This window comes from Lampetra fluviatilis, chromosome 80, assembly GCF_964198595.1.
Source record: "Lampetra fluviatilis chromosome 80, kcLamFluv1.1, whole genome shotgun sequence".
Lineage (NCBI taxonomy): Eukaryota > Metazoa > Chordata > Hyperoartia > Petromyzontiformes > Petromyzontidae > Lampetra > Lampetra fluviatilis.
The window spans coordinates 1,101,477-1,123,733 of record NC_136354.1 but is presented as its reverse complement, the minus strand read 5'-3'; the positions used below and the strand labels follow the sequence as shown (position 1 = coordinate 1,123,733).

Genomic DNA, 22,257 nt, shown 5'->3' with positions numbered 1-22,257 from the left:
GTTGGAACAACGCTCAGATATAGCAACCTTTGAATCACTCATCCTCTTAATTAATACATATTTGACCACTCATTGTACCAATCCAATCACTATCGTGACTATACTCTTAGTTTTTTTTTCGGTAAAGTCAGGTAGGTAAAAATAGGTAAATAATAAAAATAAATAATAAAAGTTATAGAAATAATAATAGAAAAAAATAACATATCACGACGTTTTGGAGGCAACACAAGTTTCCTTCATCAGGTGTAAAAAGGCACAGCAAAATAACTGTAGTTAGGTGTAAAAAGGCAAAATAACTACAGTTATTTAATAACTAGTTATTTTACAGTTGTTCTACCGTTATTTTGCCGTGCCTTTTTACACCTGATGAAGGAAGCTTGTGTTTCCTCCGAAACGTCGTGATTTATTATTTTTTTTAGATGATTATTTATAGGAATTGATTTCTTTTTATTTCTTTTTCCCTACGTCACTTTACCGATAAAAGAGTATGATTCCTTGCAGTCACGAAAGCTTCAAATCTAAAACAATATCGTGACTTTTTTTGTTGTTGCTGCTAATCCTACATAATGCAAGGGCAAAATATGACTTTGAGACCCCCCCCCTCCACCTCTTACGCATTTGACAAGTAGTGACTAATCCCATATATATATTTGCCAAAATAACGCTAAATTCATCTGTTGATATGCAAATTCCTGTGTCAATGCGCCCTTCCCCCTCTAACCCAGCTTAAATATACGCTGCTAAGCTTAGTTGGTGCTCATTCAGACGCTGTCTTGTCGTCAGCCCTGTTCTTCACCTGAGGACGGCTGCCTGCGTTTTGGCCGAAACGTCGTGAGAATTGTATTTTATTATGGTTTTTTTTCATTTTATTATTTCCCTTCTACGTGACTTTACCGAAAGAACCATCCACCCACACGAACATGTTTATTCCAACTGACTATTCCATTAAACAATCACCAGACTTAACAATTATATTTCACCTCTAATCTGGACATGCATTTTCACGTACAGCCCATTTGTATTAATCGATTGCTTGATAAAGGACCCATATGCCTTGTGGTCATTAGGGTCATATGGCCATACCTAAATAATTTGTTATAACCCGAGCATGACGTCGTAGGTCATTTGATGTCAGAGGTACCACCCATGTGGCTGTGACATCACAGATTGGAGGCAACTATGGCAGCGGCTAGGGTCTGAACTTAAAGGCAGACTCCTCCCCAAATGTTGAATAACATTCAATACATGTGAAGTATTGGAAAATGACGGCAGGAAACTCCTTGACGGGAACACACTTCTTTTATTAAATCTTGACTTGTAACAATACAACGCGTGGCCTCTCTTCTTCACAATGCGCTTCTCTTGACTCTGGATTCTGTGCTGCCGGCTCTCTGTGCCTCGTGTAGACTCCGCGCCTCGGCTACACTCCTCTCTCGCCTCGTGTAGACTCTGCGCCTCTGCTACACTCTCCACTCGCCTCGTGTAGACTTTGCATCTCTCTCTCTGGCTACACCGTATGCATACTCGGCTCGTGTAGACCTTCCTCTCTCGCTGGCTACACCGTATGCATACTCGGCTCGTGTAGACCGTTCTCTCTCGCTGGCTACACACTATACATTACTCAGCTCGTGTAGACCGTTCTCTCTCGCTGGCTACACACTATACATTACTCAGCTCGTGTAGACCGTTCTCTCTCGCTGGCTACACACTATACATTACTCAGCTCGTGTAGACCGTTCTCTCTCGCTGGCTACACACTATACATTACTCAGCTCGTGTAGACCGTTCTCTCTCGCTGGCTACACACTATACATTACTCAGCTCGTGTAAACCGTTCTCTCTCGCTGGCTACACACTATACATTACTCAGCTCGTGTAGACCGTTCTCTCTCGCTGGCTACACACTATACATTACTCAGCTCGTGTAGACCGTTCTCTCTCGCTGGCTACACACTATACATTACTCAGCTCGTGTAGACCGTTCTCTCTCGCTGGCTACACACTATACATTACTCAGCTCGTGTAGACCGTTCTCTCTCGCTGGCTACACACTATACCTTACTCTCCTCTACTCTCCATTACTCTCCTCTCCGGGCTCTATCTCTGCACCTTCGTCTTCATTCTTAGATGGTTCCACTTCTGCCCCTGCTCCTCTGTGCATCACCTTATATACCCCTTCTTCCCGGGAGACGGAGCGGATGCGGACCTCAACGTCGGCACCGCTCCTCAGTTACCCAATCCCCACGCGCTATCCCTACGATCCGGTTCCGCTCAGCGCGTGTTTCCACTCCCCGACCAATCACACCGCGCTGCTACCCGATCACTCCCTCTGGGCGCGTCACCGGCACACAGCCAATCAGCAGCACTACCCCCACCCGCGCACTGACGCCTGCTCCTCCCCGTCAGCGCGCGTCACCACACACACACCCGTACATACGCGCTGGCACACGACATATACACCCAGCGCGTATCACCACTACACATGTAATGTAGGGCACAATTGTACCAGCAATCAGAACACAATAATTGTAGACATGTTATTAATATTGTATGAGATTTAAACGGATTAGTTATGCTCGTTTTAAATGCTGACTCGCTTGGGGTCTAAACAACGACAGTAACAGCAACATTTCAGGGAATGCTAAGTATCCTATCTAACAGTTCTAGTTTGAATTTGTATTTAAAGCATTCGTGACTGCAGGGATTCATATTCTTGGTTCTTTCGGTGAAGTCACATAGAAGGGAAACAATAAAATAATAAAAATATAAAACAATAAAATTATCACGACGTTTCGACTGCAACACACGCAATCATCATCAGGTGTGAAATCCACAGCAAAAAATTTGAAAAAAGAGGCGTTTTTTTCTAACTTGATTGCTGAAAATTGAATTATGAACATATAAAAATAATGAAGCTTAAGTTTGTGGTCGAAATGTAAAATCAACAGGGTCCCTCACCTCGTTGAGGATTCGCTCTCAAAAGGCTTCTTCTGCTGCTCCCTCGTGTGCATTCCTCTCGACTGTGGGTGGAGGCGTGGCTGTGACGTAACAGAGGTGACGTCACTAGCGCGAGGCTCCGCCCCCCACGATCCCGGCTGGCGCATCACGTGGTGCAGTGCTGATTGTGCGCGGGACCGGAAACAGTAGGTCCGTGGTCTACACAGCGAGGGTGAGTGAATGGGTGAGTGGGTGGGTGATTGGGTGAGTGGGTAAGAGATTGAGTGAATGGGTGAGTGGGTGAGAGATTGGGTGAGTGGGTAAGAGATTGAGTGAATGGGTGAGTGGGTGAGAGATTGAGTGAATGGGTGAGTGGGTGAGAGATTGAGTGAATGGGTGAGAGATTGAGTGTGAATGGGTGAGTGGGTGAGAGATTGAGTGAATGGGTGAGTGGGTGAGAGATTGGGTGAGTGGGTGAGAGATTGGGTGAGTGGGTGAGAGATTGAGTGAGTGGGTGAGAGATTGAGTGAGTGGGTGAGAGATTGAGTGAGTGGGTGAGAGATTGAGTGAGTGAATGGGTGAGTGGGTGAGAGATTGAGTGAATGGGTGAGTGGGTGAGAGATTGGGTGAGTGGGTGAGAGATTGAGTGAGTGGGTGAGTGGGTGAGAGATTGGGTGAGTGGGTGAGAGATTGAGTGAATGGGTGAGTGGGTGAGAGATTGGGTGAGTGGGTGAGAGATTGAGTGAATGGGTGAGTGGGTGTGAGATTGAGTGAGTGGGTGTGAGTGAATAAGTGGAAGTGAGATTGAGGGCGTGTGACAGAGTGAGTCAGTGAGTGTGATAGAATGAAAGACAGTGAATTAGTGAGAGACAGTGAGTGTGGCAGAGAGAGAGAGTGTGGCAGAGTGAGTGTATGGCAGAGTGTGTGAGAGTGTGCAGTTCGTGTATTGTCGAGAAAGTGTGGCGAGTGTGTGTGTGTGCGTTGTGTAGCTGTGTGTACATCGTGTACGTAGTGTTTGTAGTCTATAATTAGTCCAAATTACCCTACAGAAATTAAACATTTGCCCCCTTGCTCTGTGTTGTCTTTGATGTCGCCATTCCTGCGACGAGGACAGAAGGGAGGCCTGGTCGTTAGGCCTGCCATACACCTCGGCCTCAGGCTTCATATTCATTCTATTTTATTTTTTGTATAATTTGAATTATTAACTTGTTTTTCATTCATTAAATTGCAAGCGTATAAACACCATTTTATTGGTTTATTTGTAAAGGGGAGCCGACACGAGATTGCAGGGGTCTCGTCCTTTATTCCTTTTCTTCCATTCACACCTGTCCCCAGCCGTCCCAATCTCGTTCCCGCCAAAGGCCCCTTCTTCCCGCCCGTTCTCTCCTTATATCTCCTCGATCACCCCTCTCACTAACCCATCTATTGGTGGGAATCCTTCCCCTGACACCCCTACATATTTACTATTAAATTCATGGTTATCTTAATCTATGTAGTTATGTTTCAGTGAGTGAGGTGGTAGTACTAAGTGTGAATTTTAGTTACATGTAAATCATTGTGCAATGGGTTTGTCTGTGTGCACCTAGCCTGGCACGGGTAATATTCACTTTGTTATTATTAAGTCGTGAAAGAGATTGTTTATTTGTGTGTCTGTTATGTTTGTGTCAGTTTACATATCTATGTTTGTAGCTGTCTGTGTGTTAATTTATGATGGGTGGTGGTGATGATGGGTGGTGATGATGGTTAGGTGCTAGTTTTAACGTTAAAATTCTTGCAGATTAATAAAGATCTGATTTGTTTTTAAAGATGACTGATCATACGTTATTGCAACCATATCCTTCCTTTAAAAAACACGGACGAGGAGACATGCACACACGAGTGTACATGTGTTTCTACGAGTTTTAACGTTAATATACTTGCAGAACAATAAAGACCTGCAATGTTAAAGATGACTGATCGTCCCTTATTGCTACAATGTTCATAGCGAACACGTGTGGAGGCGAGTTTCAGGTGAAGCATCTCCATCACACAAGTTTACCCTTACCTGGCAGCATCGTGGCAGTCCGCTGGTCACACTCACTACGTCACACTCACGAGCTGTAGGGGCGGGGCTCTGTCTGCTCAGTGACGCTGTTTTCATTCATTTAGCACCACGAGCGGGGAGTCTCATCCCTGTAGTTCCCTGTTGTGGTGCCGCGCCGCATTCATTACCACGTTGCCCCTCAATTATTTGTACGATACAATATTATAACAATAATACACGAGTACACGTTTACACTCCCATGTACACACACCCACACACGAATATACATACACAGCAGTGCACGTACACAGGGATTGCGTTTGACATCACAAATAAATGGGCGAACAAATGATTGTACATACCTATACACGCATACATACACGCGGGTACATATCCACATAAACAAGTGTAAATATACACACGAGTGACATACACAGCAGTACAGATCTATGTACATACATACAGTAGCAGACTAGGATAGCGAGGTTTTGTGATTATTTTCACAGGTTAAACTGACGATATAAATATTAGATGCCCCACAACACTGAAGTACGTTATACTTTTGAAAGAAACCCGCATTCAATTCTAATTCCTTCTCTGTTTCCACTCCAAACGCTTGGAATTATTAATAATATTTAAAATAGTGGCCCCATGTTTAATGAGTGTAGTGAAGACATTAGTTTATTTTATTTCATTCCATTTGTTTGCATTTGCTACGGCACACTGGTTGAGATTATTATTCCCATTTATGAAATCTCTCTAGAATCATTTACATTTTCTTCATAAACTTCCTTGCATTCAAATTTTATTCTCGCATGTAACGCTCCTCATATCTAACAAACCTAATCTCATGTGGCCATTGTGCTTAAGCCTAAGTAGGATTTTGCACGTTTCCAATGGCCTGTAAACTGTGATCAAGTTATCGGCATTACCTGTGAAATACAGTATAATATATTGTTGATCGAGATATACGCATACTAAGAGGTGCATGTTTCATATCGTGTTGATGTGGTTTTATGAACATGTTTAAGGACCTTTGTTGATCAGGGTGTGTCTAGACAACGAAGGTGAATTGTTATATTTGATAAATTAAAATTGTTACAATTGCCGTGGATACCCATCTGGATGGTATCGTTTGTAAGCGTTGTTTATTATATTGTAACGCAGCCATGATCGCATTTCAGTCTATAGCAGAAAGTCTCGTGTGTATTTAGACCTCTGTGTATTACAGTGCTGTGTGTACGAATGTGTTGACACATTTTCCACGTGTTTTCACGGTAAGTGCATTGAATGTGGAGGGGTAACCAGCCCCTCGCAACAGTCCGGAGACCTCGAGGGCCGCTGTGATCGCTATGAGCCGTCCCTCTCGGACATTGCTCACAGTTACCACAGCTTTACCGTCCGCCGATGCGGTAGGGGGTTGTTTTTACAGAACTTTACTCGTGGCAGGGGAATGCCAAACAACAGGGAGAGTGGCTCTTCTGAACAAAATAATGAAGGGGCATGGGACTGTGGCGGTGAGCTGTGGGAAGCTGTATGCCCCAGGCGAGGAGTTGTGGTTGCTCATGCCTACCCCGAAGGTGAACATCAGGTCAGGGATGCAGGCAAGACCGATTAGTCTTATGCCTTTCATAATATCCCGTAATAGAATCACACTGTGCTCGAATGAATGCATTGTGTATGTATCTATATGCGAACTGCGGGCTGCGGTATTTGAATGGCACAATAAATATAAAATAAATATGCTCAACGAGTTTTGATTAGGATTGTGCGGTTAATTGTTAATACATACTGTAAATAGCTATTCCAATCCATTGAGATTGCACATTCAGCAAATTCTAATGCGACAACAATGCGATCCTAATAATTATAGTGCAATTCTAATCCCGCACCCCCAGTACGCATATCCGTCCCTAGGTCCGCAAATATATATATATATACATATGCATACATTCCAGTATAGTGGGATTATACAGGTAGGAATAATGTTCCACACTGCCCACCAGGGATTTATTGTCTGTCTGTCTGTCGTTCATAAATAAATATATAACATAAACAGCTCTTTGATTGGTGGTGACCTACTGCCGGGTACGGAGAGGGGAGGTGCCTAAGGGAGGAGGGTCAGGGGAGGGGCCTAAGGAAGGGGGGAGTCAGGAGAGGGGCCTGAGGGGGGGGGTCAGCGGAGGGGCCTAAGGAGGTGGGGGGGTAAGGGGAGGGGCCGATAGTTCAGGGGGCTGGCTACCTGGCTGGCTGCCAGCGTGGTGGGGGTGTAGCGCAGTGGGAGAGCGCACACTTTGCATGCGTGAGGCCCTGGGTTCAATCCCCGGCATCTCCATCTCGGAAGCTTTTATTTAAATATTTTTTCCAACAAAGTTTGAATTCCAAAATCAATTAGCTGTGTCAATGTCCCTGTAATAGGGGTGCACATGAACTCTCGTAAATATTACCCTATATGAACGATACCTTCGGATGAATTAGTGTTGATTTCAGGAACTTGCTATTTCTATAACTAGCAATGCACACAGTGATAAAATGGTTTACTTAAACATTTGTAGATGAAAGCCAGTGCTTAAAAGTATCCAGAACACTTTTATTTCCGAATTAAAGATTTCCAAGAATAAATTAATTAGGACAGCATTATAGTATCCATCCACATGTATTCTTGTTATTTATTTTGTTTCAAAGAAATACATTTTGCTTGGACTCTGTGCATGGGGTCTAAAGAGGAATTGTCGTCAGGACTCATTACATCCACTACATCCACGCATCTCTCAAGATCCACCTGCATAGGTTCGAAAGATGGATTTTTTTCAGGACTCATTGCAGCATTTTGTTTTTCACCTTTTGATTTCACTTCCCTATCATTGCGGATCTTCTCATGCTTGTTTCGGGGTGATGACTGTGTGAAGATCTGACTTCCTTGCAAATGCCTTCCCGCACACAGCGCAATTGAATGGCTTCTCGCCCGTGTGTGTTTTCTGGTGACGATGAAGATTTTGTTTCAGTAAAAATGCCTTCCCACACACAGAACAATGGAACGGCTTCACGCCCGTGTGTGTTTTCTGGTGACGATGAAGATGTTGTTTCTGTACAAATGCCTTCCTACACACAGAACAATTGAATGGCTTCTCACCTGTGTGTGTTTTCTGGTGATTGTGAAGAGTTGATTTCTGTGCAAATGCCTTCCCACACACAGAGCAATTAAACGGCTTCTCGCCCGTGTGTATTTTCTGGTGACTGTTAAGAGTTGATTTCCGTGAAAATGACTTCCCACACACAGAGCAATTGAACGGCTTCTCGCCCGTGTGTGTTTTCTGGTGATTGCGACGAGTTGATAAATCTGCAAATGCCTTCCCACACACAGAGCACTTGAACGGCTTCTCACCCGAGTGTGTTTTCTGGTGCCTGTGAAGATATGCTTTACGTGCAAACGCCTTCACACAAACAGAGCAATTGAATGGCTTCTCACCCGTGTGTGTGTGGCGCTGTGTAAAGGTTATCTGCTCCATGTGACTGATTCTTCAGTGACAGTCGCGGGTGTTTTTTAGAGTAAAATGCACCCTCTAAGCTGCGTGGATGTCTGGCTCAAATCGCCAAGAAGCAAATTCTTACCAACGTCTAACCGAGACACAGAAACGTCTCGGAAGTCGGACTACACACGCGATTACCAGTTTATCCACTAACAAAGACACCTACTTGTGGATGCACGGCGTATCGATGTCCCTGTAACCCGTCTGAAGAGATCGCCACGAACTCTCCCGAAGCGAAGTCGCCAACCAATCGCCAAGCAATCGTGCTCGCCAGGCTGGGTCTCGTGGAAGAAGGTTCATCTGCAGAGCGAGTGGTCGAGCGTCTATCCTCAGCGAAATCCCTCTCGAAATGACCTTGAGGTCTGATTTTAAGCACCTTATATCTTTGCTCTAGCATCCAAATCCTTTGTTCTCGACTTATCATGGACTTTGCATTCAATTCATAATCAACGATTTTTGGGTTTAGATCGCGTTATTTATAAATGTGTCGTAACCCTCCACCACCCGACACGGCCAATCAGTAAAAAAAAAGTGTCACTTTGACAAAAGACAAATAGTTCACTGCTTTAGCCCACCGGTGTGTTGAAGCGTGAAACCACAACATTTACAATTTGAGTACGACGTTTCGCTGGTTGTAAATGTTGTGGTTTCACGCTTCAACACACCGGTGGGCTAAAGCAGTGAACTATTTGTCTTTTGTCAACGTGACACTTTTTTTTTACTGATTGGCCGTGTCGGGTGGTGGAGGGTTACGACACATTTATAAATAACGCGATCTAAACCCAAAAATCGTTGATTATGAACAATATTGGTCGCGAAAGCCTACGTGTTTGCATTCAATTGTTAATTTTTACATTAACTATCAGCATATCTAGCAACATAATACGTATGTACATCTCACTGCATAATTGTACACTTCCGTTTGAATAAGGATGTGCATCTCCCTGCATAATTCCATGATTCGTGTTAATTTGCTAATATTCACCCCCCAATGTCCTCTAAACTGCTGCAAGTTCAGAGGATTATAAAGCGACATACAGTCTGAAGTATCAAAATTGGTGATCTCGAGCTTGATTTGGAATAAAATGTGCATGTTTAAACTGTGCTGATTTTGTTTTATAATTATATTTAAGGACAATCGTGTTGAGCGGGGTGCTTCTAGAAAATGAGTGTTTTATATTATAATTTCTGCCATCAACTTTGAATGATCATCTGAATGGTTTAGCTTGTAAGCGTGGTTTATTATAATGTCCATATTAAAGGTTTTTTGGGTTAGATCGCGTAAATATATAAATGTGTCGTTGAAACCCGCCACCACCCGACAAAGCCAACTAGTTAGGGTTGTCACGTAAACAGGACATGCATATTTGTCACTAGTACAGCACACCGGTGGGTTGAAGAGCCAAGCCACAACATTTACAATCTGAGTACGACGTTTCGCCTGTAATTAAAACTAGCTTCATCAGTCGAAAGCCAGATTTGGGAAGACTCACTGTTTCGTTCCTTATATATAAGCATAGATGTGTTGACCACGCAGCTGCGCTCTAATGAAGTACGCAGCCCTTTGTCGGCATGCATTTATTTAATGTTTTATTTTGAAGACACATTTATATACTTCCGCAATATAGCCTAACAACCTCTATTATGGATGATATTGGTCCCGAAATCCTACATGTTAAACTCGTGTGTATGTGTTTAATATTTTGGATGTTTTTTTTTAATGATAATTGCATTAAAAATGGAGATGTTACCAGCGCCTCGAACCCGTCCAGAGACCTCGTGGGCCTCTGTGGTGGCTACGAGCCTTCCCTCCAGGACATTGCTCACATCCAGCGTTAGCGTCCGGCACCGCGGATGCGGTAGCGGATTCTTTTTTCCAAACTTTACTCGTGGCTGGGTAATGCCAAACAACAGGGGGCTCGTCTTCTGAGGAAAAAACACAAATAAAGAGGGCGTGGGAGCGTGGCGTAAGGTGTGGAAAGCTCTAAGCCCCAGGCTACCGTGGGCTCACCTCCCAATCAACGGGAGGCGAGCAGTGGAGGTTGCTCATGCATCCAAAAAAGATGAATATCAGTTGAGGGATGAAATCAAGGCCGTGAATTATGCAGGATTAGCAGCATCAAAGAGAGGGGATATGGGAGATGCAGGTATGTGATTAGTACTACTTATGCCCGTGCATTATGCAGGATTAGCAGCATCAAAGGGAGGGGATATGGGAAATGCAGGTATGTGATTAGTACTACTTATGCCCGTGCATTATGCAGGATTAGCAGCATCAAAATGAGGGGATAGGGGAAGCATTCAATACATCGAAATATCTTCTTGGTTCTTTCGGTAAAGTCACGTAGAAGGGAAGTAATAAAATAATAAAAATAAAACATAATAAAACAATTCTCACGAAACGCAAGTAGCCGTCCTCAGGCGAACAATTCTTCGCCTGAGGACGGCTACTTGCGTTGTGGCCGAAACGTCGTGAGAATTGTTTTATTATGTTTTATTTTTATTATTTTATTACTTCCCTTCTACGTGACTTTACCGAAAGAACCAAGAAGATGAATCCCTGCAGTCACGAAAGCTTTAAATCGAAATTTTACATCGAAATAGTTAATAATTCCAAGCGTTTGCAGTGGAAACAGAAAATTAATTAGAATCGCATGCTTTTCTGTCATTAGCGTAACGTACTTCAATGTTGTGGGGCATCTAAGATTCATATCGTCAGCTTAACCTGTGAAAATAATCACAAAACCCCACTTTCCAAGTATACTACTGTTTGTATGTACATGGATCTGTACTTCTGTGTCCACTCCTATGTTAATTTACACTCGTTGATGTGGATATGTACATGCGTGAATGTGTGTGTATAGGTATGTACAATCATTTGTTCGCACATTTGTTCGTGTAGTAGAACTCAATCCCTTTGTACGTAAACTGCTGTGTATGTACACTCGTGTGTGTATGCGCACTTGTATGCATGTGTGTATGTATGAAGTAGTGTGTATGCACATTCGTGTATGTTTCAACAGTGCTGTGTATGTCCACTCGTGTGTGGGTGTGTGTACATGGGAGTGTATGTGTACTCGTGTGTGATTATGTATTGGAACAAACAAATTATTTTTATATTGTGTCATACAAAGAAATGAGGGGCAACGTATTAGGAATGCGCCACCACAACAGGGAACTACAGGGATGAGACTCCCCGCTCGTGGTGCTAAATGAATGAAAGCAGCGCCACTGAGCAGACAGAGCCCCGCCCCTACAGCACGTGAGTGTGACGTAGTGAGTGTGACCAGCGGACTGCCACGATGCTGCCAGGTAAGTGTTAACTTGTGTGATGGAGATGCTTCACCTGAAACTCGCCTCCACACGTGTTCGCTATGAACATTGTAGCAATAAGGGACGATCAGTCATCTTTAACATGTCATGTCTTTATTAATCTGCAAGAAAACTCACGTTAATACTCGTATCGAAATCTTTATTAATACGTATGCTCAAACAGGAAAGGAACTAGGCAAATTATTTCCCAATAGGAATTCAACAGTTAAAAGATATTCTTAAAATCAAACACGTAAACGTCGATTTCCCCTTTGACGTCCTTGTCGACTGAAGCCATTCGTCCAAAGTATAAAATTGTTGTCATTCTGAAATCAGTGAACACTGCTGGAACTTAAAAGGAAGACATTCATCTGAACACATTATAGAGCATTCACAACATCACTCCAGCTTGAAGTCCTAGAAATCACCGAAATATATATATATAAGAGACACGAATATGACTCTCCAGCCACTCCACTACATAAAGTCATCTCTCAGGATGCAACTGCATGGGGTCGAAAGAGGAATTTCGTTTAGGACTCATGACAACATTTTTACTCTTTGCTTGATGATGCCTGTGAAGTGTTGCTGACAGTGAAAATGCTTCCAACACACAGAGCAATCAAATGGTTTTGTTAAAATAATTAGACTAGCTTGGAGTAGTGCTGGAAATCACTGATATAATCAATTGCACCTAATAAATTGATCTAACAGAGACACAAACGTGCACATTCCAGGACTTTACCAGAAGTACTCAATACTTTGATTATCCAGCCACTCCAGCAGCCATTTCTCATTATCAACCTGCATGGGGTCGAAATAAGAATTGTCGTCAGGACTCGTTACATCCACTACATCCACGCAACTCTCTGGATCCACCTGCATAGGTTCAAAAGATGCATTTTTTCTGGACTCATTGCAGCACTTTGTTTTTCACCTTTTGATTTCACTTCCCTATCAATGCTGATCTTCTCATGCTTGTTTCGGGGTGATGACCGTGTTCTCTCTAACGGAGAAGAATTGAATGGCTTCTCGCCCGTGTGTGTTTTTTCGTGATTGCGAAGAGTTGATGAATCTGCAAATGACTTCCCACACACAGAGCAATTGAATGGCTTCACGCCCGTGTGTGTATTCTGGTGACTTTGAAGACTTTGTTTCATTGAAAATGCCTTCCCACACACAGAGCACTTGAATGGCTTCTTGCCCGTGTGTGTTTTCTGGTGACTGTGAAGATGTGATTTCTGCACAAATGCCTTCCCACACACAGAGCAATTGAACGGCTTCTCACCCGTGTGTGTTTTCTGGTGACTTTGAAGACTTTGTTTCATTGAAAATGCCTTCCCACACACAGAGCACTTGAATGGCTTCTTGCCCGTGTGTGTTTTCTGGTGACCGTGAAGATGTGATTTCTGTACAAATGCCTTCCCACACACAGATTTGTTCGTGTAGTAGAACGCAATCCCTTTGTACGTCAACTGCTGTGTATGTACACTCGTGTGTGTATGCGCACTTGTATTCATGTGCACCCGTGTGTGTATGTATGAAGCAGGGTGTATGCACATTCGTGAATGTTTCGACAGCGCTGTGTATGTCCACTCGTGTGTGGGTGTGTGGACATGGGGTGTATATGTGTACTCGTGTGTGATTATGTATTGGAACAAACAAATTATTTTTATATTGTGTCGTACAAAGAATTGAGGGGCAACGTGGTAGGAATGCGCCACCACAACAGGGAACTACAGGGATGAGACTCCCCGCTCGTGGTGCTAAATGAATGAAAACAGCGCCACTGAGCAGACAGAGCCCCGCCCCTACAGCTCGTGAGTGTGACGTAGTGAGTGTGACCAGCGGACTGCCACGATGCTGCCAGGTAAGGGTAAACTTGTGTGATGGAGATGCTTCACCTCAAACTCGCCTTCACACGTGTTCGCTATGAACATTGTAGCAATAAGGGACGATCAGTCATCTCGTGGTGCAGTGCTGATTGTGCGCGGGACCGGAAACAGTAGGTCCGTGGTCTACACAGCGAGGGTGAGTGAATGGGTGAGTGGGTGGGTGATTGGGTGAGTGGGTAAGAGATTGAGTGAATGGGTGAGTGGGTGAGAGATTGGGTGAGTGGGTAAGAGATTGAGTGAATGGGTGAGTGGGTGAGAGATTGAGTGAATGGGTGAGTGGGTGAGAGATTGAGTGAATGGGTGAGAGATTGAGTGTGAATGGGTGAGTGGGTGAGAGATTGAGTGAATGGGTGAGTGGGTGAGAGATTGGGTGAGTGGGTGAGAGATTGGGTGAGTGGGTGAGAGATTGAGTGAGTGGGTGAGAGATTGAGTGAGTGGGTGAGAGATTGAGTGAGTGGGTGAGAGATTGAGTGAGTGAATGGGTGAGTGGGTGAGAGATTGAGTGAATGGGTGAGTGGGTGAGAGATTGGGTGAGTGGGTGAGTGAGTGGGTGAGTGGGTGAGAGATTGGGTGAGTGGGTGAGAGATTGAGTGAATGGGTGAGTGGGTGAGAGATTGGGTGAGTGGGTGAGAGATTGAGTGAATGGGTGAGTGGGTGTGAGATTGAGTGAGTGGGTGTGAGTGAATAAGTGGAAGTGAGATTGAGGGCGTGTGACAGAGTGAGTCAGTGAGTGTGATAGAATGAAAGACAGTGAATTAGTGAGAGACAGTGAGTGTGGCAGAGAGAGAGAGAGTGTGGCAGAGTGAGTGTATGGCAGAGTGTGTGAGAGTGTGCAGTTCGTGTATTGTCGAGAAAGTGTGGCGAGTGTGTGTGTGTGCGTTGTGTAGCTGTGTGTACATCGTGTACGTAGTGTTTGTAGTCTATAATTAGTCCAAATTACCCTACAGAAATTAAATATTTGCCCCCTTGCTCTGTGTTGTCTTTGATGTCGCCATTCCTGCGACGAGGACAGAAGGGAGGCCTGGTCGTTAGGCCTGCCATACACCTCGGCCTCAGGCTTCATATTCATTCTATTTTATTTTTTGTATAATTTGAATTATTAACTTGTTTTTCATTCATTAAATTGCAAGCGTATAAACACCATTTTATTGGTTTATTTGTAAAGGGGAGCCGACACGAGATTGCAGGGGTCTCGTCCTTTATTCCTTTTCTTCCATTCACACCTGTCCCCAGCCGTCCCAATCTCGTTCCCGCCAAAGGCCCCTTCTTCCCGCCCGTTCTCTCCTTATATCTCCTCGATCACCCCTCTCACTAACCCATCTATTGGTGGGAATCCTTCCCCTGACACCCCTACATATTTACTATTAAATTCATGGTTATCTTAATCTATGTAGTTATGTTTCAGTGAGTGAGGTGGTAGTACTAAGTGTGAATTTTAGTTACATGTAAATCATTGTGCAATGGGTTTGTCTGTGTGCACCTAGCCTGGCACGGGTAATATTCACTTTGTTATTATTAAGTCGTGAAAGAGATTGTTTATTTGTGTGTCTGTTATGTTTGTGTCAGTTTACATATCTATGTTTGTAGCTGTCTGTGTGTTAATTTATGATGGGTGGTGGTGATGATGGGTGGTGATGATGGTTAGGTGCTAGTTTTAACGTTAAAATTCTTGCAGATTAATAAAGATCTGATTTGTTTTTAAAGATGACTGATCATACGTTATTGCAACCATATCCTTCCTTTAAAAAACACGGACGAGGAGACATGCACACACGAGTGTACATGTGTTTCTACGAGTTTTAACGTTAATATACTTGCAGAACAATAAAGACCTGCAATGTTAAAGATGACTGATCGTCCCTTATTGCTACAATGTTCATAGCGAACACGTGTGGAGGCGAGTTTCAGGTGAAGCATCTCCATCACACAAGTTTACCCTTACCTGGCAGCATCGTGGCAGTCCGCTGGTCACACTCACGACGTCACACTCACGAGCTGTAGGGGCGGGGCTCTGTCTGCTCAGTGACGCTGTTTTCATTCATTTAGCACCACGAGCGGGGAGTCTCATCCCTGTAGTTCCCTGTTGTGGTGCCGCGCCGCATTCATTACCACGTTGCCCCTCAATTATTTGTACGATACAATATTATAACAATAATACACGAGTACACGTATACACTCCCATGTACACACACCCACACACGAATATACATACACAGCAGTGCACGTCCACAGGGATTGCGTTTGACATCACAAATAAATGGGCGAACAAATGATTGTACATACCTATACACGCATACATACACGCGGGTACATATCCACATAAACAAGTGTAAATATACACACGAGTGACATACACAGCAGTACAGATCTATGTACATACATACAGTAGCAGACTAGGATAGCGAGGTTTTGTGATTATTTTCACAGGTTAAACTGACGATATAAATATTAGATGCCCCACAACACTGAAGTACGTTATACTTTTGAAAAAAACCCGCATTCAATTCTAATTCCTTCTCTGTTTCCACTCCAAACGCTTGGAATTATTAATAATATTTAAAATAGTGGCCCCATGTTTAATGAGTGTAGTGAAGACATTAGTTTATTTTATTTCATTCCATTTGTTTGCATTTGCTACGGCACACTGGTTGAGATTATTATTCCCATTTATGAAATCTCTCTAGAATCATTTACATTTTCTTCATAAACTTCCTTGCATTCAAATTTTATTCTCGCATGTAACGCTCCTCATATCTAACAAACCTAATCTCATGTGGCCATTGTGCTTAAGCCTAAGTAGGATTTTGCACGTTTCCAATGGCCTGTAAACTGTGATCAAGTTATCGGCATTACCTGTGAAATACAGTATAATATATTGTTGATCGAGATATACGCATACTAAGAGGTGCATGTTTCATATCGTGTTGATGTGGTTTTATGAACATGTTTAAGGACCTTTGTTGATCAGGGTGTGTCTAGACAACGAAGGTGAATTGTTATATTTGATAAATTAAAATTGTTACAATTGCCGTGGATACCCATCTGGATGGTATCGTTTGTAAGCGTTGTTTATTATATTGTAACGCAGCCATGATCGCATTTCAGTCTATAGCAGAAAGTCTCGTGTGTATTTAGACCTCTGTGTATTACAGTGCTGTGTGTACGAATGTGTTGACACATTTTCCACGTGTTTTCACGGTAAGTGCATTGAATGTGGAGGGGTAACCAGCCCCTCGCAACAGTCCGGAGACCTCGAGGGCCGCTGTGATCGCTATGAGCCGTCCCTCTCGGACATTGCTCACAGTTACCACAGCTTTACCGTCCGCCGATGCGGTAGGGGGTTGTTTTTACAGAACTTTACTCGTGGCAGGGGAATGCCAAACAACAGGGAGAGTGGCTCTTCTGAACAAAATAATGAAGGGGCATGGGACTGTGGCGGTGAGCTGTGGGAAGCTGTATGCCCCAGGCGAGGAGTTGTGGTTGCTCATGCCTACCCCGAAGGTGAACATCAGGTCAGGGATGCAGGCAAGACCGATTAGTCTTATGCCTTTCATAATATCCCGTAATAGAATCACACTGTGCTCGAATGAATGCATTGTGTATGTATCTATATGCGAACTGCGGGCTGCGGTATTTGAATGGCACAATAAATATAAAATAAATATGCTCAACGAGTTTTGATTAGGATTGTGCGGTTAATTGTTAATACATACTGTAAATAGCTATTCCAATCCATTGAGATTGCACATTCAGCAAATTCTAATGCGACAACAATGCGATCCTAATAATTATAGTGCAATTCTAATCCCGCACCCCCAGTACGCATATCCGTCCCTAGGTCCGCAAATATATATATATATACATATGCATACATTCCAGTATAGTGGGATTATACAGGTAGGAATAATGTTCCACACTGCCCACCAGGGATTTATTGTCTGTCTGTCTGTCGTTCATAAATAAATATATAACATAAACAGCTCTTTGATTGGTGGTGACCTACTGCCGGGTACGGAGAGGGGAGGTGCCTAAGGGAGGAGGGTCAGGGGAGGGGCCTAAGGAAGGGGGGAGTCAGGAGAGGGGCCTGAGGGGCGGGGGTCAGCGGAGGGGCCTAAGGAGGTGGGGGGGTAAGGGGAGGGGCCGATAGTTCAGGGGGCTGGCTACCTGGCTGGCTGCCAGCGTGGTGGGGGTGTAGCGCAGTGGGAGAGCGCACACTTTGCATGTGTGAGGCCCTGGGTTCAATCCCCGGCATCTCCATCTCGGAAGCTTTTATTTAAATATTTTTTCCAACAAAGTTTGAATTCCAAAATCAATTAGCTGTGTCAATGTCCCTGTAATAGGGGTGCACATGAACTCTCGTAAATATTACCCTATATGAACGATACCTTCGGATGAATTAGTGTTGATTTCAGGAACTTGCTATTTCTATAACTAGCAATGCACACAGTGATAAAATGGTTTACTTAAACATTTGTAGATGAAAGCCAGTGCTTAAAAGTATCCAGAACACTTTTATTTCCGAATTAAAGATTTCCAAGAATAAATTAATTAGGACAGCATTATAGTATCCATCCACATGTATTCTTGTTATTTCTTTTGTTTCAAAGAAATACATTTTGCTTGGACTCTGTGCATGGGGTCTAAAGAGGAATTGTCGTCAGGACTCATTACATCCACTACATCCACGCATCTCTCAAGATCCACCTGCATAGGTTCGAAAGATGGATTTTTTTCAGGACTCATTGCAGCATTTTGTTTTTCACCTTTTGATTTCACTTCCCTATCATTGCGGATCTTCTCATGCTTGTTTCGGGGTGATGACTGTGTGAAGATCTGACTTCCTTGCAAATGCCTTCCCGCACACAGCGCAATTGAATGGCTTCTCGCCCGTGTGTGTTTTCTGGTGACGATGAAGATTTTGTTTCAGTAAAAATGCCTTCCCACACACAGAACAATGGAACGGCTTCACGCCCGTGTGTGTTTTCTGGTGACGATGAAGATGTTGTTTCTGTACAAATGCCTTCCTACACACAGAACAATTGAATGGCTTCTCACCTGTGTGTGTTTTCTGGTGATTGTGAAGAGTTGATTTCTGTGCAAATGCCTTCCCACACACAGAGCAATTAAACGGCTTCTCGCCCGTGTGTATTTTCTGGTGACTGTTAAGAGTTGATTTCCGTGAAAATGACTTCCCACACACAGAGCAATTGAACGGCTTCTCGCCCGTGTGTGTTTTCTGGTGATTGCGACGAGTTGATAAATCTGCAAATGCCTTCCCACACACAGAGCACTTGAACGGCTTCTCACCCGAGTGTGTTTTCTGGTGCCTGTGAAGATATGCTTTACGTGCAAACGCCTTCACACAAACAGAGCAATTGAATGGCTTCTCACCCGTGTGTGTGTGGCGCTGTGTAAAGGTTATCTGCTCCATGTGACTGATTCTTCAGTGACAGTCGCGGGTGTTTTTTAGAGTAAAATGCACCCTCTAAGCTGCGTGGATGTCTGGCTCAAATCGCCAAGAAGCAAATTCTTACCAACGTCTAACCGAGACACAGAAACGTCTCGGAAGTCGGACTACACACGCGATTACCAGTTTATCCACTAACAAAGACACCTACTTGTGGATGCACGGCGTATCGATGTCCCTGTAACCCGTCTGAAGAGATCGCCACGAACTCTCCCGAAGCGAAGTCGCCAACCAATCGCCAAGCAATCGTGCTCGCCAGGCTGGGTCTCGTGGAAGAAGGTTCATCTGCAGAGCGAGTGGTCGAGCGTCTATCCTCAGCGAAATCCCTCTCGAAATGACCTTGAGGTCTGATTTTAAGCACCTTATATCTTTGCTCTAGCATCCAAATCCTTTGTTCTCGACTTATCATGGACTTTGCATTCAATTCATAATCAACGATTTTTGGGTTTAGATCGCGTTATTTATAAATGTGTCGTAACCCTCCACCACCCGACACGGCCAATCAGTAAAAAAAAAGTGTCACTTTGACAAAAGACAAATAGTTCACTGCTTTAGCCCACCGGTGTGTTGAAGCGTGAAACCACAACATTTACAATTTGAGTACGACGTTTCGCTGGTTGTAAATGTTGTGGTTTCACGCTTCAACACACCGGTGGGCTAAAGCAGTGAACTATTTGTCTTTTGTCAACGTGACACTTTTTTTTTACTGATTGGCCGTGTCGGGTGGTGGAGGGTTACGACACATTTATAAATAACGCGATCTAAACCCAAAAATCGTTGATTATGAACAATATTGGTCGCGAAAGCCTACGTGTTTGCATTCAATTGTTAATTTTTACATTAACTATCAGCATATCTAGCAACATAATACGTATGTACATCTCACTGCATAATTGTACACTTCCGTTTGAATAAGGATGTGCATCTCCCTGCATAATTCCATGATTCGTGTTAATTTGCTAATATTCACCCCCCAATGTCCTCTAAACTGCTGCAAGTTCAGAGGATTATAAAGCGACATACAGTCTGAAGTATCAAAATTGGTGATCTCGAGCTTGATTTGGAATAAAATGTGCATGTTTAAACTGTGCTGATTTTGTTTTATAATTATATTTAAGGACAATCGTGTTGAGCGGGGTGCTTCTAGAAAATGAGTGTTTTATATTATAATTTCTGCCATCAACTTTGAATGATCATCTGAATGGTTTAGCTTGTAAGCGTGGTTTATTATAATGTCCATATTAAAGGTGTTTTGGGTTAGATCGCGTAAATATATAAATGTGTCGTTGAAACCCGCCACCACCCGACAAAGCCAACTAGTTAGGGTTGTCACGTAAACAGGACATGCATATTTGTCACTAGTACGGCACACCGGTGGGTTGAAGAGCCAAGCCACAACATTTACAATCTGAGTACGACGTTTCGCCTGTAATTAAAACTAGCTTCATCAGTCGAAAGCCAGATTTGGGAAGACTCACTGTTTCGTTCCTTATATATAAGCATAGATGTGTTGACCACGCAGCTGCGCTCTAATGAAGTACGCAGCCCTTTGTCGGCATGCATTTATTTAATGTTTTATTTTGAAGACACATTTATATACTTCCGCAATATAACCTAACAACCTCTATTATGGATGATATTGGTCCCGAAATCCTACATGTTAAACTCGTGTGTATGTGTTTAATATTTTGGATGTTTTTTTAATGATAATTGCATTAAAAATGGAGATGTTACCAGCGCCTCGAACCCGTCCAGAGACCTCGTGGGCCTCTGTGGTGGCTACGAGCCTTCCCTCCAGGACATTGCTCACATCCAGCGTTAGCGTCCGGCACCGCGGATGCGGTAGCGGATTCTTTTTTCCAAACTTTACTCGTGGCTGGGTAATGCCAAACAACAGGGGGCTCGTCTTCTGAGAAAAAAACACGAATAAAGGGGGCGTGGGAGCGTGGCGTAAGGTGTGGAAAGCTCTAAGCCCCAGGCTACCGTGGGCTCACCTCCCAATCAACGGGAGGCGAGCAGTGGAGGTTGCTCATGCATCCAAAAAAGATGAATATCAGTTGAGGGATGAAAGCAAGGCCGTGAATTATGCAGGATTAGCAGCATCAAAGAGAGGGGATATGGGAGATGCAGGTATGTGATTAGTACTACTTATGCCCGTGCATTATGCAGGATTAGCAGCATCAAAGGGAGGGGATATGGGAAATGCAGGTATGTGATTAGTACTACTTATGCCCGTGCATTATGCAGGATTAGCAGCATCAAAATGAGGGGATAGGGGAAGCATTCAATACATCGAAATATCTTCTTGGTTCTTTCGGTAAAGTCACGTAGAAGGGAAGTAATAAAATAATAAAAATAAAACATAATAAAACAATTCTCACGAAACGCAAGTAGCCGTCCTCAGGCGAACAATTCTTCGCCTGAGGACGGCTACTTGCGTTGTGGCCGAAACGTCGTGAGAATTGTTTTATTATGTTTTATTTTTATTATTTTATTACTTCCCTTCTACGTGACTTTACCGAAAGAACCAAGAAGATGAATCCCTGCAGTCACGAAAGCTTTAAATCGAAATTTTACATCGAAATAGTTAATAATTCCAAGCGTTTGCAGTGGAAACAGAAAATTAATTAGAATCGCATGCTTTTCTGTCATTAGCGTAACGTACTTCAATGTTGTGAGGCATCTAAGATTCATATCGTCAGCTTAACCTGTGAAAATAATCACAAAACCCCACTTTCCAAGTATACTACTGTTTGTATGTACATGGATCTGTACTTCTGTGTCCACTCCTATGTTAATTTACACTCGTTGATGTGGATATGTACATGCGTGAATGTGTGTGTATAGGTATGTACAATCATTTGTTCGCACATTTGTTCGTGTAGTAGAACTCAATCCCTTTGTACGTAAACTGCTGTGTATGTACACTCGTGTGTGTATGCGCACTTGTATGCATGTGTGTATGTATGAAGTAGTGTGTATGCACATTCGTGTATGTTTCAACAGTGCTGTGTATGTCCACTCGTGTGTGGGTGTGTGTACATGGGAGTGTATGTGTACTCGTGTGTGATTATGTATTGGAACAAACAAATT

At 43.4% G+C, this 22,257-nt stretch overlaps 1 protein-coding gene and 2 non-coding genes across 3 annotated transcripts; 2 read left to right on the top strand and 1 right to left on the bottom strand.

Annotated features, from left to right (window-relative positions):
- The first annotated feature begins 7,223 nt into the window (after window positions 1-7,223).
- TRNAA-UGC (transfer RNA alanine (anticodon UGC)) lies at window positions 7,224-7,295 on the top strand. Its single transcript has one exon. It is a non-coding gene; the product is annotated as a tRNA-Ala (tRNA).
- A 541-nt stretch (window positions 7,296-7,836) lies between these two features.
- LOC144953665 (uncharacterized) lies at window positions 7,837-19,128 on the bottom strand. The gene is made up of 3 exons (XM_078884243.1): window positions 18,550-19,128; window positions 12,849-13,223; window positions 7,837-8,439 (listed from the first exon to the last, which is right to left on the bottom strand). Exons 1-3 carry the CDS (start codon window positions 19,126-19,128, stop codon window positions 7,837-7,839), a joined length of 1,557 nt encoding a protein of 518 aa, XP_078740369.1.
- Window positions 17,883-17,954, top strand: TRNAA-UGC (transfer RNA alanine (anticodon UGC)). The gene has a single exon. It is a non-coding gene; the product is annotated as a tRNA-Ala (tRNA).
- Window positions 19,129-22,257: the final 3,129 nt, after the last annotated feature.